This window comes from Acanthisitta chloris, unplaced genomic scaffold (assembly GCF_000695815.1).
Source record: "Acanthisitta chloris isolate BGI_N310 unplaced genomic scaffold, ASM69581v1 scaffold17453, whole genome shotgun sequence".
NCBI lineage: Eukaryota > Metazoa > Chordata > Aves > Passeriformes > Acanthisittidae > Acanthisitta > Acanthisitta chloris.
The window spans coordinates 48,286-63,134 of NW_008666742.1; the positions used below are offsets into that span (position 1 = coordinate 48,286).

At 43.7% G+C, this 14,849-nt stretch overlaps 1 protein-coding gene across 1 annotated transcript; it reads right to left on the reverse strand.

Moving 5' to 3' along the window:
• Positions 1-10,710: 10,710 nt before the first annotated feature.
• SPERT (spermatid associated) lies at positions 10,711-11,688 on the reverse strand. Its single transcript, XM_009072263.1, has one exon. The coding sequence runs from the start codon at positions 11,686-11,688 to the stop codon at positions 10,711-10,713; it is 978 nt and encodes a 325-aa protein (XP_009070511.1).
• Positions 11,689-14,849: the final 3,161 nt, after the last annotated feature.

The following is a 14,849-nucleotide window of genomic DNA, read 5'->3' on the forward strand; positions in this document are numbered from 1 at the left end:
AACTGTGTGTTCGCCCCCAGCAAAGCAGCAGAGCATCACAGAGCTGTTACTGGGTATTGCTATGGCAGGACACTCAGGGTCTCAAAGGAGGGAGTGGATGAAGTAAAGGTTTGAAGTCTGAGGGTTGACACACCAGGAGGTGTGAGAAAGGGGCTTGTCATCAGTTCCTTTGCCCAAACCCCCCTCCCTCACACATCCTGCAAACTGCTGCTTGCAGGGCCAGCACTGATGCACCTTCTGGCTTCAGAGGGAAAGACTCCTTGCAACACATACTGGATCACAATATACCAGCTTTTCAAACACGAGGTCTCCCTTTTCATGGGGAACTCAGCTGGGTACAGACAAACACAAGGGACTTCAGCCATACCTGGCTCTCTTAAACATCTTTTCAGAAAAATTAGTACAGCTCCAAGTCTGAGCAAGTATGTCCTCCTGGGAACTAAGAAGGTTTAAAGAAGAAGGCAGGTATTACTAGCACAACATAGCACAGCCCTCTACAACCATGCACTTCTGAACTACATCTATGTCAAGACCCACCACGTTGGACTAACAGCTGTACTCACCCTATGGATTCACCACAAGTTGCAGTGGTAGAAATCTTACAGCTAAATTGCTAAGAGGAACCATTTCAAACAGGGCAAGGCCTGGCCCTCCCTTTTGCCTGATGACATTTTTTTGCCTGTAAAAATTGCATCTCTATGTTTGCACTTGCAAAACACTTCCCTGTGTGCTTGCTTCTCTCCCCATTCCCATTTATCCCAGCAAATAGCTGAAGGTGGTAACAGTTTTATCTGAGCTTTCTTTTCAATCCCAGGTGGAAAGAGTCTGTGCAAATTGCAAGGCTGACCTTCTGAAAATGAGGCCTTGAATTACCCCTCTCTTGTATTTAACTTGCCATTTACCATACGGAGGGAAGATAAATTAGATAGGTTAATTAGGAAGCCCTGGAATTCTGTTCATGATTGTGCTGTGGAATCATAGATGCATCTTGCCTTTAGGACTCTGAATATGCTGACATGAAGTCTTTTCTGCATGCCAGCCTCACGGCATCTCCATCACAATAAAGGAGCAGGAGGGGGAGATGGTTGGAGTAGCCAAGCAAATCAGGAAAAACAACCAGCTAAATTGAGTGCTTTCTAATCTAATGCATTTAAGTCATACTCAATAAAGCTTGCCAACAGTCCCTGGCCTCTCTGCTGCAAAGATCACAGAGGTATCTGATTAGAATAACATGCGTCTTCTAAAAATCCTCTTTTACAAAGGTCTTCATTCTGGATAGGCAACATGTAATGAATTGGAAATGTCCCTTTGGGAGTGTGGGGTGAAGGGGGCATTGAGCAAGCCCACCCAGTCCCACAAGTCTTACTGCTCTCTGCCTGCCGCAAGATGGAAAACCCATCAGCTATAGCAAGTTTTTTCTTCCCTGCCAAAAGTAAATAAATGGGACAGAAATAGCCCTGATCAGTTTTGCATTCAAGTAATTTCCTGAAATTACTTGAAATCCAAGCCCAGTTTTAGATACCAGAAACAGCAGTGACATATCCAAGGGTCCCCAGGAACCTCATCCCTCAGAAAAATGTCAATTTCAACATGTATGCTATATGACTTACAGTGACTTGTCCCAGGTAAGGTTCTTGGGGTTTTAGAGATGAGAGTGGGCAAGGATTTAAGGAGAGATTAGGAATATAGTGAGAAAACGGATAACCACCATGTTGCATCATGGGCAGAGGAGCAGAGCCAAGCTGTGACATCGGCTTAAGAAAGAAGAACAAAACACTTTTTCAAGACAAGTTAAGCTTTGTGTCTGAATCCTGAAAAACAGACCAGATGAATATTGTATTGTACGCTGTAACAGTACAGATTGTGCAACAAATGCTTTGTCTGTGGCTGTTTATTTGCCTGGAGAAGAACAACTCCATGGACTGTGTGCATCCATGCTCTATCTGTGTTTATTCTTGGGAGGAGCCTGAGCTTTCCACTTAAAGAATAGCTTGTGTCAGTGTCAGAAAAAATAGCATTTTCTTGGGCAGTCTTGGTCAATCTAATGCTCCAGCTCTGGAGATGTTCTCTATCAGGGTCACTCGCTGCTTATCCCTCTGCCATCTTAGCAGAGCACATCAGCCTGAATAATGTCATAAATGGGGTGTCCAACCTTCTTGAACAGGATTGTGTTTGTGTGTTGTATTTCACATGTGGTAATAGAGCCAAGAAACCCCTCTGAGTCTCTCAGACCACACCTGAGAAAAGCCTTGCTTGCAGCGATGATGTTCAATGTACCTTCCCTTATTACAGTCTGGTTTCCCCAGACTGCTGGTATCTTTGCAGACTGGGGATCTTAGAGGACACGTGACGAAGAAGATGCTTCTGTCCAAGACCTGCCTGTAGGTGTGGTGGAGAAGGGGAGAGATGGGTGGATAGTCAAGGAGGGATCCATACTGGTCTTGATTGGACTCAATTATCTTAGAAGGCCTTTCCAACTCAAATGATTCTATGGTCCATAGCACTATCCAATAATTCTCATGGCATCAATGCTGAATACAGCAAAGCTCAAGGCCCCTCAGAGGTACTTATGCCCAGCCAGAGCTCTGGCTCTGGACTGGTGGGGTGGGATGACCTCCCTTTTCTAATCCAACTGCACCTGAGACAGCTGGGGACATGGGAGGTGGTCAGAGCTGCTTGGCCCACACCACTCTAAGTCCAGCTGAAGATGAAAGCCTAAGATAGCTAAGAAAATGTACAGACAAAACAGACTTTCTGTGTACTGGAGCATGGGGAGAGACCATAATATCAGCCATAGTCTTCAGTTGCATCTACAGTCCCCATGACCTCACACTTTCTTTGGAAAACTGGACAGGAATGATGACATAGACTGTGATATCTGGTACCTGGAGAACCACTGAGCTGTCTTGGATTTGCAAACACACCTCAGTTGAGCAGTAAACCATTCTTGAAACTTGGTGCCAGACTCTGCTTTTCTTTTCTCTGATAAAAATGTTTCAATGCAGTGTTAATGAACACTGGTTTTACTGGGAATTAGACTGTCAGTTTTAGGTTGGCATATGGCATTTTGTTGTATCAACAATTTGGTATTTACAGACATGTGATTTTATGCCTAAGGCTAGCTTCCACCAAGCAGTAATGGCTTGCACATATGGTGTAGATTTCTACAAGCAAGGAGCTTAGGTGAAATAGCAGAGCACTGGAAGGTTGTGTTCAAGTCTGATAGTACCTTGAAGAATTTTAATTTCTCCTTGCTTGTTCCATCTTGGTGGCATACAGCAACGCACTACCTCTTACCATTCCTGCAGTGTGTCCCACAGAAAGTAACTGTCCCTTCTCTTTATGGAATTAAATTACCACTGCTACAATTCTTCATTCAGGATGTTAAGGAATCTAAAAGGAACATGTTTCTGATCTTCAGCTGACAGATATACACAGTTTTATGCTTCCAGTATAAGTGAAATCTGCTCCAATCCCCTGGCTGCTTCCCTGTCGAGTGCTCCTTTGCAGTGCATATGAAATCTCTGATTATTTAAAATAGTTAAAAATAGCTATGGGTTAAGAGCACTCGAACCTTTTCATACTCTTTGAAGACTAATTTAGAAAACCTGTTGGGGTTCATCATTCTGTTCCTGATCGGTATAATCTATTACATCGTTGGCAGTGAAGTACCAGCTAGACCAAAGGAAGATGACTACTCTCAAGTAAGCTGTTGAAATAAAAAGATATTAAGCAAAAGGCTTGGACATAATTCAGTAATGACCTTCATCAGCTGAAATGTTTTTGTGTTTTAAGTGAATTAATGAGCTATAATTATTAGTGATCTTGGAGACGGTGATCAGAGAAAGCATTTTGCATAATACAAACAGAACAACAGAAATGGAAGCACTGTCTGCCTCAAACAATCAGACAAGGTCCCTCTTGTTATAATTAAATGTTATCACCTTCCTTACTTCTTAAAATGTGCTTCAGAGTTTATACTTTGACATCCTCATACCACTACCCCATCACTATTTCTGGTACAGTCACATCTGCTATAGCAATGGAGGTTTGGAAAATGTTTTACCTGACTTTTAACAGATGGACATTAATGGGATATTTATTTACAGAATAAAATTAAATTGAAGCTGAATCTTAATGCACAATTTACATAATCAGCTTTGTTCTGAGCTGGTGAGCTGTTTTTCCAGCACTTGGGACTCTTCAGTCACAGCTGCATCAAAGAAACAGCCACTGAGAATGGAGATTAAACAATTTCCTAAAGCTAGAAGTCTTGATGAGAATCTATTATTCCATATTAGAATCCCATAATTTCTCCAGACACTGCCATAAGATCAAAGATGTATGTTAGAGCTTTGGCATAGCCCACGATCAAAAGGAAGTTGTTCGATTTGCATTTAGAAAACATTTCTACCAATTATCTTTTTCTGAAAATTTAAAAGTTCTGCAATTTTACCTTTTACACCAAAACCACAAAACCAAATCTATTAAACCAGAGGCACAGAAAAGCTGAAAAAATTAAAATGTATATCTTTACAATTAATTTGGTGAGATTTGGCTGCGCTATTTGTGGAATTTAACTATGATTTTCTGTCCTGCTGACACTCAGCTCAGCTGGAATTTTGCCACAGGCTTCAAGGAGCACAGGACAGAACCCTCAGATGCAATGCTGAAAAACTGCTCAGTATGCAATCCTCAACTCCAAGACTGGGTGAATGGCTGTGAACTACTGGGATCAGGCTGGAGAGCTGACTTGGGATTCAGGAAACAAGATTCTGCTCTTCACCTATAAGGAGAGTGAGACAAGTGACCTCTGCCAAGTCACTTACAAGTACCCCATCTCCCTTTCCTTCAGTCCTTCACGGTACTGCCTGGGCAAATCACAGAATCATTTACGTTGGAAAGACCTCTAAGATCAAGTCCACTCTTAACCCAGCACTAAACCATATCCCTAAATGCCACATCTACATGTCTTTTAAATACCTCCAGGAATAGTGACTCCACCACTTCCCTGGGTGGCCTGTTCCAATGCTTGATAACCCTTTCCATGATGAAATGTTTCATAATATCTAATCTAAACCTCCCCTGGCACATCTTAAGGCCACTTCCTCTTGTTCTATCATTTGTTACTTGGAAGAAGAGACAAGGAGATCGACCCTTACCTCACTACAACCTGCTTTCAGGTAGTTGTAGTGAGTCATAAGGTTTCCCCTGAGCCTCCTTATCTCCAGGGTGAACATCCCCAGCTCCCTCAGCATCTCCTCATAAGACTTGTGCTCCAGGCCCTTTCCCAGCTTTGTTGACCTTCTCTGGACTCTCTCCATTGCCTCAATGCCTTTTTTGTAGTGAGAGGCCCAAAACAGAACACAGGATTCAAGGTGCTGCCTCATCAGTGCTGAGTACAGAGGGACAGTAACTCTCCCAGCTTGGTGTATTCTGTGAACTGACTGAGGGTGCACTCGATACCCTTGTCAAGATTGTTGACAAATATTAAAAAGGACTTGCCCCAAAACTGAGCCCTGGGGAGCACCACTAATGACCAGCCACCAGCAGGACGTAACTCCACTCGCCACCGCTCTCTGGGGCCAGTCATCCAGCCAGATTTTAACACAGCACCTGCCAAAGCTATGAGCAGCCAGTTTCTCCAGGAGAATGCTGCGGAAAACTGTGTCAAAGGCTTTACTAAAGTCCAGGTAGACAACATCCACAGCCTTTCCCTCATCCATTAAGCAGGTCACCTTGTCACAGAAGGATATCAAGTTGGTCAAGCAGGACCTGCCTACCAAAAACCCATGCTGTCTGGACCTGATTCCCTGGTTGTTCTACATGTCTCATGGGATGGCACTCAAGATGATCTGCTCCATAACCTTTCCCGGTGCCAAGGTCAGGCTGACAGGCTTGTAGTTTCCTGGATGCTCCTTCTGGCCCTTCTTATAGATGAGCATCAAATTTCCCAACCTCCAGTCAACATCCCAGTGGACTGGAGGTTAGAGAGTTGACTCCCAGTTAGCCAGGACTGCTGGTAAATGTTGGAGACTGGCTCGGTGAGCACTTCCACCAGTTCCCTCAGTATCCTTGGGTGGATCCCATCTGGCCCCATAGGCTTGTGTGTGTCTAAGCGATGAGGAAGGTCACTGACTCTTTGTCCTTGGATTTTAGGGGCTCCATTCTGCTCCCTGTCCCTGTCTTTCAGCTCAGGGGGATCAACTGGCCTTACTATTAAAGCCTGAGGAAAAGAAGGGAGTAAGTACCTCAGTCCTTTCCTCATCGTTTGTCACTATGCTTTCCCCCACACCCATTAAAGGATGAAGATTTCCTTAGCCTTCCTTTTGTTGTTGGTGCATTTATAGAAGCATTTCTTTTTTACAACAGTAAAAGTTTACAACAGACTAAGTTCTGCTTGGGCTTTGGCCCTTTCAATTTTCTCCCTACATCACCTCACAACACCCTTGTAGCCCTCTTCAGTTGCCTGCCCCTTCTTCCAAAAGCCATAGAATCCTTTTTTCCTGAGTTCCAGACAAAGCTCTCTGTTGAGACAGAGCCATCACTCAGGTCTCAGCTATTCCCACCTAACCTTGGCCACACCAGGCCCCCTGCAGTCAGCAGAGAAAGACCTGCACCCTCTGGCAATCCTACCTTCCTCCACCAGCTTCAAAAGTCACCTCAGGTGGCCATGGGTCTCAAATACTGCTTTCACTTAAGTGCTTCCACCCAGGTGAGACAAATACCACTTTGGAAAATGTGGTAATGTTTTAAAGCTGTCTGCTTTAAAACCATCCAATTGGCCTCCATAGGAAACAATTTCTTTGTGTGACTTATCTGAAGAGCTACTCCCCCTCTTCTTTGCACCTCACTGCAGGAATATTTTGAGTAGTCTGTGCTCAAATTCGGATTAAAAAAAAAAGATTATCAGCTCTGGTTCAGCACAAAGGTTTAGTGAACAACTTTCACCATATCCTGCATTGAAATGTACACTTATGGCTAATTCTGAGCTGAAGTGGGACTGACACTGGGAAGAACAAACTGGGCTGCTGAAGACCCCAGCAGTCTGCATTGCCATGGAGAGCATGGGTTTTGGCCAGCACCACAGTTTTTGAAGCACATCCCTAACTTCATGAAATCACATGCAAAACTGTGGGAACACTGTCTTCAGGAAAAACAAGCAAGAGCTCAAGGAAGCTCAAGACACTTTGAAAAAATTCCTAAATTGCAATTTAGGGATAGGAGGATGTGGTGGGACACAAAAGGCCAGGACGGATGTTCTATGAAGACAGTACAAAAACAACTGTCTAACAAGAAATGAGAACAGGAAAGTCAGCATTTGCACAGAGCCCAGCTACAGGCAATAATCCAATTTACAGGGAAGTAAGATGCTGATGGCGACCTTGCCAAAAACCCAGCTTTCCAAAAATAGTACTGACAAATGAGTAGTGCAAAAATAAGGAGCTAATCAGCAACAATAAGAAGAGAGACAGAAAGTTTGTCTCTCCGCAAAAGGTAAATTATGCACTATAAGAATGACATCCATCCATTTCAAATCAGTATCCAGGGACTTGTAAATCAGTGAACAGAATAGGAAAAATTATTACACTCACCCTATTTTTTCCCAAACCTGCCCAAATTTTATGATAATTAACAAGTTGTTGCTGTAAATACCTGCTCTTGCATTTTTCCTCCATTTGGTACTTTAAATAGGGTGCAAAAGCTCTGAGTCCAGCCCTTCTCACCGGCACACACTCCAGATAGAGACCTGAAGGATACTGTGATGGCCCCCGCTAAAGTGGTTAATGACACTGGCTGGGGACAAGGAGTAATGCAGATTCCATTCTGGGCAGTACTTAGGACTGTCCCCATGCAATCCTGTGTCACTCTGCAGGCAACTCAGCCAAATCTCACCATCTTTGCCTTCAGCATTAGCAGATCAAGCAACACTCAGGTAGACTGAGCAATACTTGTGATCATCTGCCTTTTTATCATCACCCAGAAGTGATCCTCCACTGTTGCCACCAATTCTCTCTGGTTTGTAACCAAATAAGCACAGACAGGAAATTTCTGGGATTATGAGAGTTTGCTTATCACACAGTCTAGTCCTCTGCAAAATTAAGCACTGGATAGTCATTAATCTCCAGACATGACAGACTTGAGAAACCTTTAAGGCATGAGTCCATTCAACTTCTCTGTGAGAGATGCCAAAAAAACATACATCAGGTATAGACTTCTTTATAACCACAAAGATCAAAGATCCAAAGCAGTGATCAAAGCACAAAGGGCTCACAAAACCTAATTCCCTCCAGGAACATCGTTAGCATTCGGGAGAAGCAGCGTGTTCCCTTGAGGATCCTACACATGTGCCTGACAGTTAAGCTCTTCCCAAACAAACTCAATTTTATTCACAAAGTAATAATTTCTTCATGCAATGGAGAGATCTGAATCAGCTGCTTAACGAAGGCATCTCACAGAAAGCAAAGCCAGAGACTGGGACACGCTCTGAAGCTTGTGCCACTTCACAACCTGATGAAACAACTTCTCTGCTTGGGACTGTCAAGGTCCTTACTGAATGTCTAAGTTGGATCTGATTGTCTCCAAAGTAATTATAGAGGCAATAGAAAGAAACAAGGGACTCCAGCTGGTGGCACAGCCTATCTTGAAATGTTTCTATCATTATCTATTTATAGTTGTGATCCAGTCATTAAGCAGGAGTGACTTGCTGTCTCTACATACACCTATTAATGAACATTGCTCCTCTTCTTTTTACCTGGCCCTTACACATGTAGCCTTCCCCGCACCACTGAGAGTAGCCCTTTACCTTCAACCATAAGAGATTTGCCACAACATCTTGAAGCCCTAACAGCAGAAGAAAATACCCCTTGCTTTAAGCCTCTCAAGTAAACAGTGATACTGGTATTTGGCATGGTGTTTGTCTGAGTGAAATACAAGGTGAAAGATAATTCATGCTTTAGGTAATTTGGTGCCAAATCACTTAGAGACCCATAAACTAGACTGACAACCTGCTTCTGGGGTCCTGTTGCAAGAGATAAACCTCACCGTAACCTTCCCTTTTCTTTGCAATAATGCTCCTACAATAGCTCTGCAGAAGTCTTCTTGCACCTGTCTTGTTAGATTACCTAAAGGCTCCCATATTCTGCCTGAAAGATTGTGACAAATTGCACTGCATCCAGTATGTCCAAGACAGAGAAAAATGTATTTCCAACCACTCTGGCCATGCAATTGAGACTAGCCCAAATTTTTAAATATAAGCATATCAACAGGTTTTCCATCTCCTGTGTCAGCAGATCACCTGAGACTAGTGTATCCATTATAGCATGAGCAGATGTGCATACAAATACTGGCTTAAGCTGTTGAGCAGCCATCAAAATGCTGCTTTTGGCAACCTACTTGCTTTCTCTGGGGCAGCTAAAAACCTGCCTTGTCTGATCATCCAAGAAATTAAGAGGGACCTTGCTGCTCTGTGCAGAGGAAGCCCTGCTGCCTGCTCCATTCTCTCCACGTGGCCCCACTGTGATGTGTGGGAGGAGGGATCCTCCCTTTTCCACCATCACTTTGTAGCAGAGGACTGGGAGTATGCTCTTGGCCTATAAACTAGAACCCGTATTCTCACTGTAATCTCCTTGTCCACCCCTCCCAGGCAGTGATTGCATGTTACAGTTCAGTGACAGTCCAAGCACAGGCAGTTCTCTCCAGAATCAGTGCTCCCCACAGCCTAAGCACCCACATGAGTGTGACACCTCTGTTCTTCTCACCCTCTCAATCACAGGTAAGGACATATCTGTCTTCATTTTCTCTGGGGCTCTATCCCTGAGGCAGGGCCCAAATTTTTGAGCTGCCAGTCAATGGGTCAGCTCTGCTGAAAGCAGCTTAATGGTGAATTGCAGGTGTCCCATCAGCTGGTCTGTATGCAAGAGAGTATGGTGGCTGCTGAGATGTACAAGGTTCAAAAGCAAGCAAAGCTGAAGAAAACGCACTGCGAAGGGACTGCTGAGTTGATATGAGTTATCAACAGTTTAAAACAAAGGAGGGAAATCATCAGACATTCAAACAAAAGGCAGGACAAGGACAAGGTGTAAAAACCCTAAAAGAAGCAGCAGTAGCAGGAAGGTGCAGAGGTCAGCCCTTCCCTGCCTGCCTGCAGTTGTCTGGTCAACGAAGACCCACTGGGTGATGGTGCAGGGCTGGTGAGGGTATTTAGGCTTACCCAGAAAGAATGAGGCTTATATAGTCTGTTTTTCTGTGTCCTACCGCCTTTCATGGGTCTGTCTCATCTGGAAGGCTACATTTTCCATAATCCACTGCTTACCCTATATGAAAGGTGGAAGGCTGGTGCGTGGCAGAAGACACAGTTCAGCCACTGAACTTGGCCATCCATAAGAAAGAACATGACCACCAGGAATTCAAATTCAGCTCACAGTTGGGATCCTCAAGCATGAATTATCTTTTGAAAATCTAGGCCCTTATTATCAGAAACCTTTTTTAAAAATGCAAAAACTCATGACTTCTGGCACTAGGCAAATTCATGACAGTTACCCACACTGTACAACCAGATGGTGAAATACATCTAAGTAGTGCAAGAAAGTTTCAGAATAACACAATGCTCCCCAAGTGTCTTCAAGCTCTACTGGGATTTTATTAGGTTTCCTGAAAAAATGAGAAAAGCTTTTCAGGAACTGAACTAGCAGGTCTTAGCACCAAGCTTCACATGTCTTCAAACAGATGCTCAGTTGCCAGCTTTTGTCCTCCTTCTTCATACATTGGGGAAGTGATGGCAATGATCTCCTTTTCCAGCATTTCCATCAGAACCCTAATGTCTGACACAGTGCTTTTCACAGCATGCAGATGCAGTTTCAATTTATTGTAATCTTCTTGGAAGGATCTGTTCACATCATAGAGATTCTGACAGCCCTGTTTCTCCCTAGGGAGATGATTCATTTTCAGGAAGATGTGAAAGAGCTCACATAAATCCTGGAGAACGTGGAGGATTTCATATTCACCCTGTGCCCTTGGTGCTGACTCAGTCTTATTCTGGGTTGAGCTGATGCTCTTCTTTTTACCTTCATGTTCCTGCTGGAGGACTGGGCCAGGGTTACCTTTTTCCACAGCTATGATAGTGTTCTTCTGAAGATCTGAGGTGGCATCTTTGCTCTCTTCATGGACCTTCATGGCTTTTTGGTCTTTCCAGGTGACAGGGACTGTTTTAGTCTCCTGCTGGTAATCCTCTAAGACTTTATTCTGTTCCTGGACTGCCTGGAGGGCTTTGTGACCTGGGTTGAACTGAAAGCCTATGGTCCTCTCTTTGAAGAAAGGAAATGGCTTATTTTCATTCTGGAGGCTTTGCTGCATAGCATTAGTGTAAATAACCTGGATGGCTTTATTCTGTGACTGGAGACATTGTAGAGCCTTATTTTCTTCCCAGAGCATCCTGTTTTTGATCTGGAGGACTTGGTTTTTCTGCCAGAGTACTCTGTTCTCTTCCCGGATGCTCCACTCATTCTGTGCCTTCTTGCTAAAGAGTTTTAGTTGGGAAGGAAAGTGTGGCTGGCAGTAGATCTCATTCACCCATTTACCATCTATAAAGACCAACATTTCATCCCTCGGTTTCATCTGGGGGGTGATATAGTCTATCTCAGGCTCTGTACACTGCATGCTCTGGTTCCTCAGATCAAAAGCAGACATGGTCTTTCTTTAGTAAATTGAAGAGGATTGTGTGAAAAGGCTTCTTCCAGGACTTCTGCAAGATGCCACTGTCCACTGGCAAGGAGTAGGTGACACAGTGGAGCTGGAGAAGCTTAATCAGAACTGAAAGAACAGGGAACACAAATGCATAGACTTACTGCCAAAATTCCAGGTCAGAATCAAAATACATTGAATGACAGGAACAAGCAAATAAATCAGATCTCACAGTCGATTGTGTTGCCCCATTGACACTGAAAGGTAAGGAACACACCAGAAACTATTTTATAGATGTTGAACCAGTTAGCATTGTCAGATAAAGCAGATCTATGGCAGCACCACAAACTTTGATATAAACACCTGGACCTTCCCTTTGTCTCTCTACCTCATTTTTACAGACTTGTAAACTAGTAAAATGCAAGAAGGTCCTTTGCTTCAGAATAGCCTGTTCCCAAATGACTGACAGTCAAATGAATTAAAAATTGCTATAAGGCTAAAACCAGCTTTTCAAAGTAAAACATTTTTAAAGGATCACAGAGAAAAACTGGCCTCAAAAGCAGCTTTTTCTTGTTGATGCTGAGTAGCCTGTGTTAACAGGACACCACAAAAATGCAGTGGCAGTTTTTCTTTTTGATCTCAAACTCTACAGAACTGTGAACAAGAAGAGCACTGAGTGATACACTATGCACAGATAATTAAAACTCCAAACCACAGCCCTGGGACATCAAGACTGACACAGCTTTGTTGCTCTTTGCATGTTTTTCTGACAAGTTCCCATCACGGTGGTCCAAAACCTGTCACAACCCATAGATAATTCTCCATCTTTCATTCTCATTTCTCCCATCACTCTTTTCTTTATATCCTTTGATAGCTCTGTTATTTTTCTTGCTTTCTAGCCCTGCAATAGTGATTGCTTATCTTTTTCCTACAGTCCATCTGCCTCTTTTTCACATCATCAGAAAACTCATCTCTAAAATCCATACTGCAGGGCTGCACCTCTAATGCTTCTCATTTCAGTCACAGAAACCTCAGACTTATCTGCTCAACACTCTTCCCCCTTCCCTGTACCCAAAATGTTGCAGTTTAAATCACCTTCTAGCCATGAGTAAACCTGGGCAAATGAAGGATTTCAGTCTTTTATGTGGAAAAAAAAAAAAGCAGCCAACCATACAATCAAAAATGTTTTGTCCAAAAGAAAGCCTATTTACTGCAGGTTTTACCAAAATTAAATTTGTATGATTTTCAGTTATTTGAACTGAAGTTGAGCCATTTGTTATAACCAAATTGTTGGAATTCTTAGGGTTTCTGCACAGTGTTTCTAACAGCACAGATGTGCTCTTTCCTAGTTGTGTTTTTTTTTATAAAAAAAAGAAGCTCATTGTTAAATTTCACTCAGGTCTGCCCCTCTCCCCTGGCTAAGGTCCCCCAGCTGCCCTCCTGTCCCTTGGGAGACTCAGTTCTGCCTTTCTGCCTGTGAGGAGAGTTTTACCTTCACGAATCTTGCCCTCATGTCTCTACCCCAAGCATTAAGCATGGGCTGACCACCATACACAAGCTCCTCATAGCCTCCAGCTCTACCATCACATTGTGCACCCCCTGTCCTATTGTTGTCCTCTCTTTTCCAAAACCTGCTGCTCCCCCATTTCCATGTCATCTCCACCACACAGACTGCATCTCTGGGTTCCTCCAGGTTACTTCCAAGAGTCAACATCCATAGATGCATCCTTAGCCTCTTTTCAAAGCTCTTCCAAAAGCTCATAAAATTATTGTTTCATTGAAAATTCAAAATTCCTTAATGTAGGAAAGGGCTATTGCAATATAGGTCTGTTTGCAGTAACACTTGATTTTATTACAATCCAGTTTCTGTCTGACTTCCAGGGTTGTCTTCCGCCTGCTGCTTTATCCCACATGAGACTGTTTTCTCACATCATTCCTCTGTTAAAAGGGATTTCCCCAAAAACTCCCAGTTTTGGAGGTTTTTATTACCACTTACACCATGTCTAGAGCCATATATTGCTTCCTCCCTTGCACCCTTTCCCCTCCAGCCTTTCCAACCCATCCCATTCTGTTGGGGTGCCCAGTCCCATTGTTTCCCCCAGCAATCCCAAGATGGGAGAGCAAATCAGCCACAGGGTAACAGACCCCTAAATATCCAGAGAAGATGCAGAAAACATCCAACATCATAAACCCAGACCCACCTGCCGCTGCGTATCATGGTCAAGCAGCTAGAGTTGTTAAAGTCACTTACAGTTAAAGTGTTTAGGTGGCATATTTTCAGGATAAACAGAAATGCATAATATATACAGCTTTGAAGGACATCATCTTGGGGCAATTAAACTTGACAGTGGCTCTGTCAGCTCTTTTGCACTGCAGAGGAGACAGTGACCCAAGCTTCAGAAAGATGCTTCAAGTTCTCCCACCGCCCGTATAATTTTTCCCCCATCTCTGAGTAATTCCAAGAAATGCTGAACAGCTAGGATGGATGGGCAAGGTAGCCAGCTGGGGGGAAGACACAAAATCAAGACAGGCTGGGCAATTTGGGAGCACTAAATCTCACATCTGGCACATGCTCACCTGCTCACAAGGGCCTGTGGTCTTCTCTCTCCTCACAGTAGAGCCAAGCAGCCTGGTCTGAGGTCTTGCTGAGGTCAGGGTGTCCGGGGGGGCAGGGGTGCACAGCAGGGGACAGAGGGGACCAATGGTGATGTGAGCACTGGCAGGGACCAGCCACCAGCCTGCCTCCACCAGGGACTGCACACCCTCTTTGCGCAGCTCACTTCTGTCTTCCTTCCCTGCTGTCCTCCCAAGATTATATCTGATTTTTCCCAGCATTGCTCTTTTGGGTTATTTCTCATGGAAATCAGCTTTCTGGTAGCTCAGCTCTCATGCCCTTTCCTGAACCCTGACTTCCCGATCTGCCTTTGATGCTCATAACTGAGAGTCCTTTGGATGGATTCTTCCTCCATCACATCCTCTTAAAACAAATTTTGTTTTTATTCTGAATCTTCAAATTATATTTGTTGCTGGACTCATCTTGATGCATTCAAAAATCACTTTCTCATATCCACTATGAGAGTTGAAGTTTTTTTCCAAGGACAACATGGGTTTGGAGTTTTTCTTTGACTGTAAGTTTAAGAGCAGACTATCACTGAACCCTATTAAGA

Bases quoted from the DNA above. Each gene is read 5' to 3' on its own strand.
- SPERT (XM_009072263.1), bottom strand. From the start codon at position 11,688: ATGTCTGCTTTTGATCTGAGGAACCAGAGCATGCAGTGTACAGAGCCT.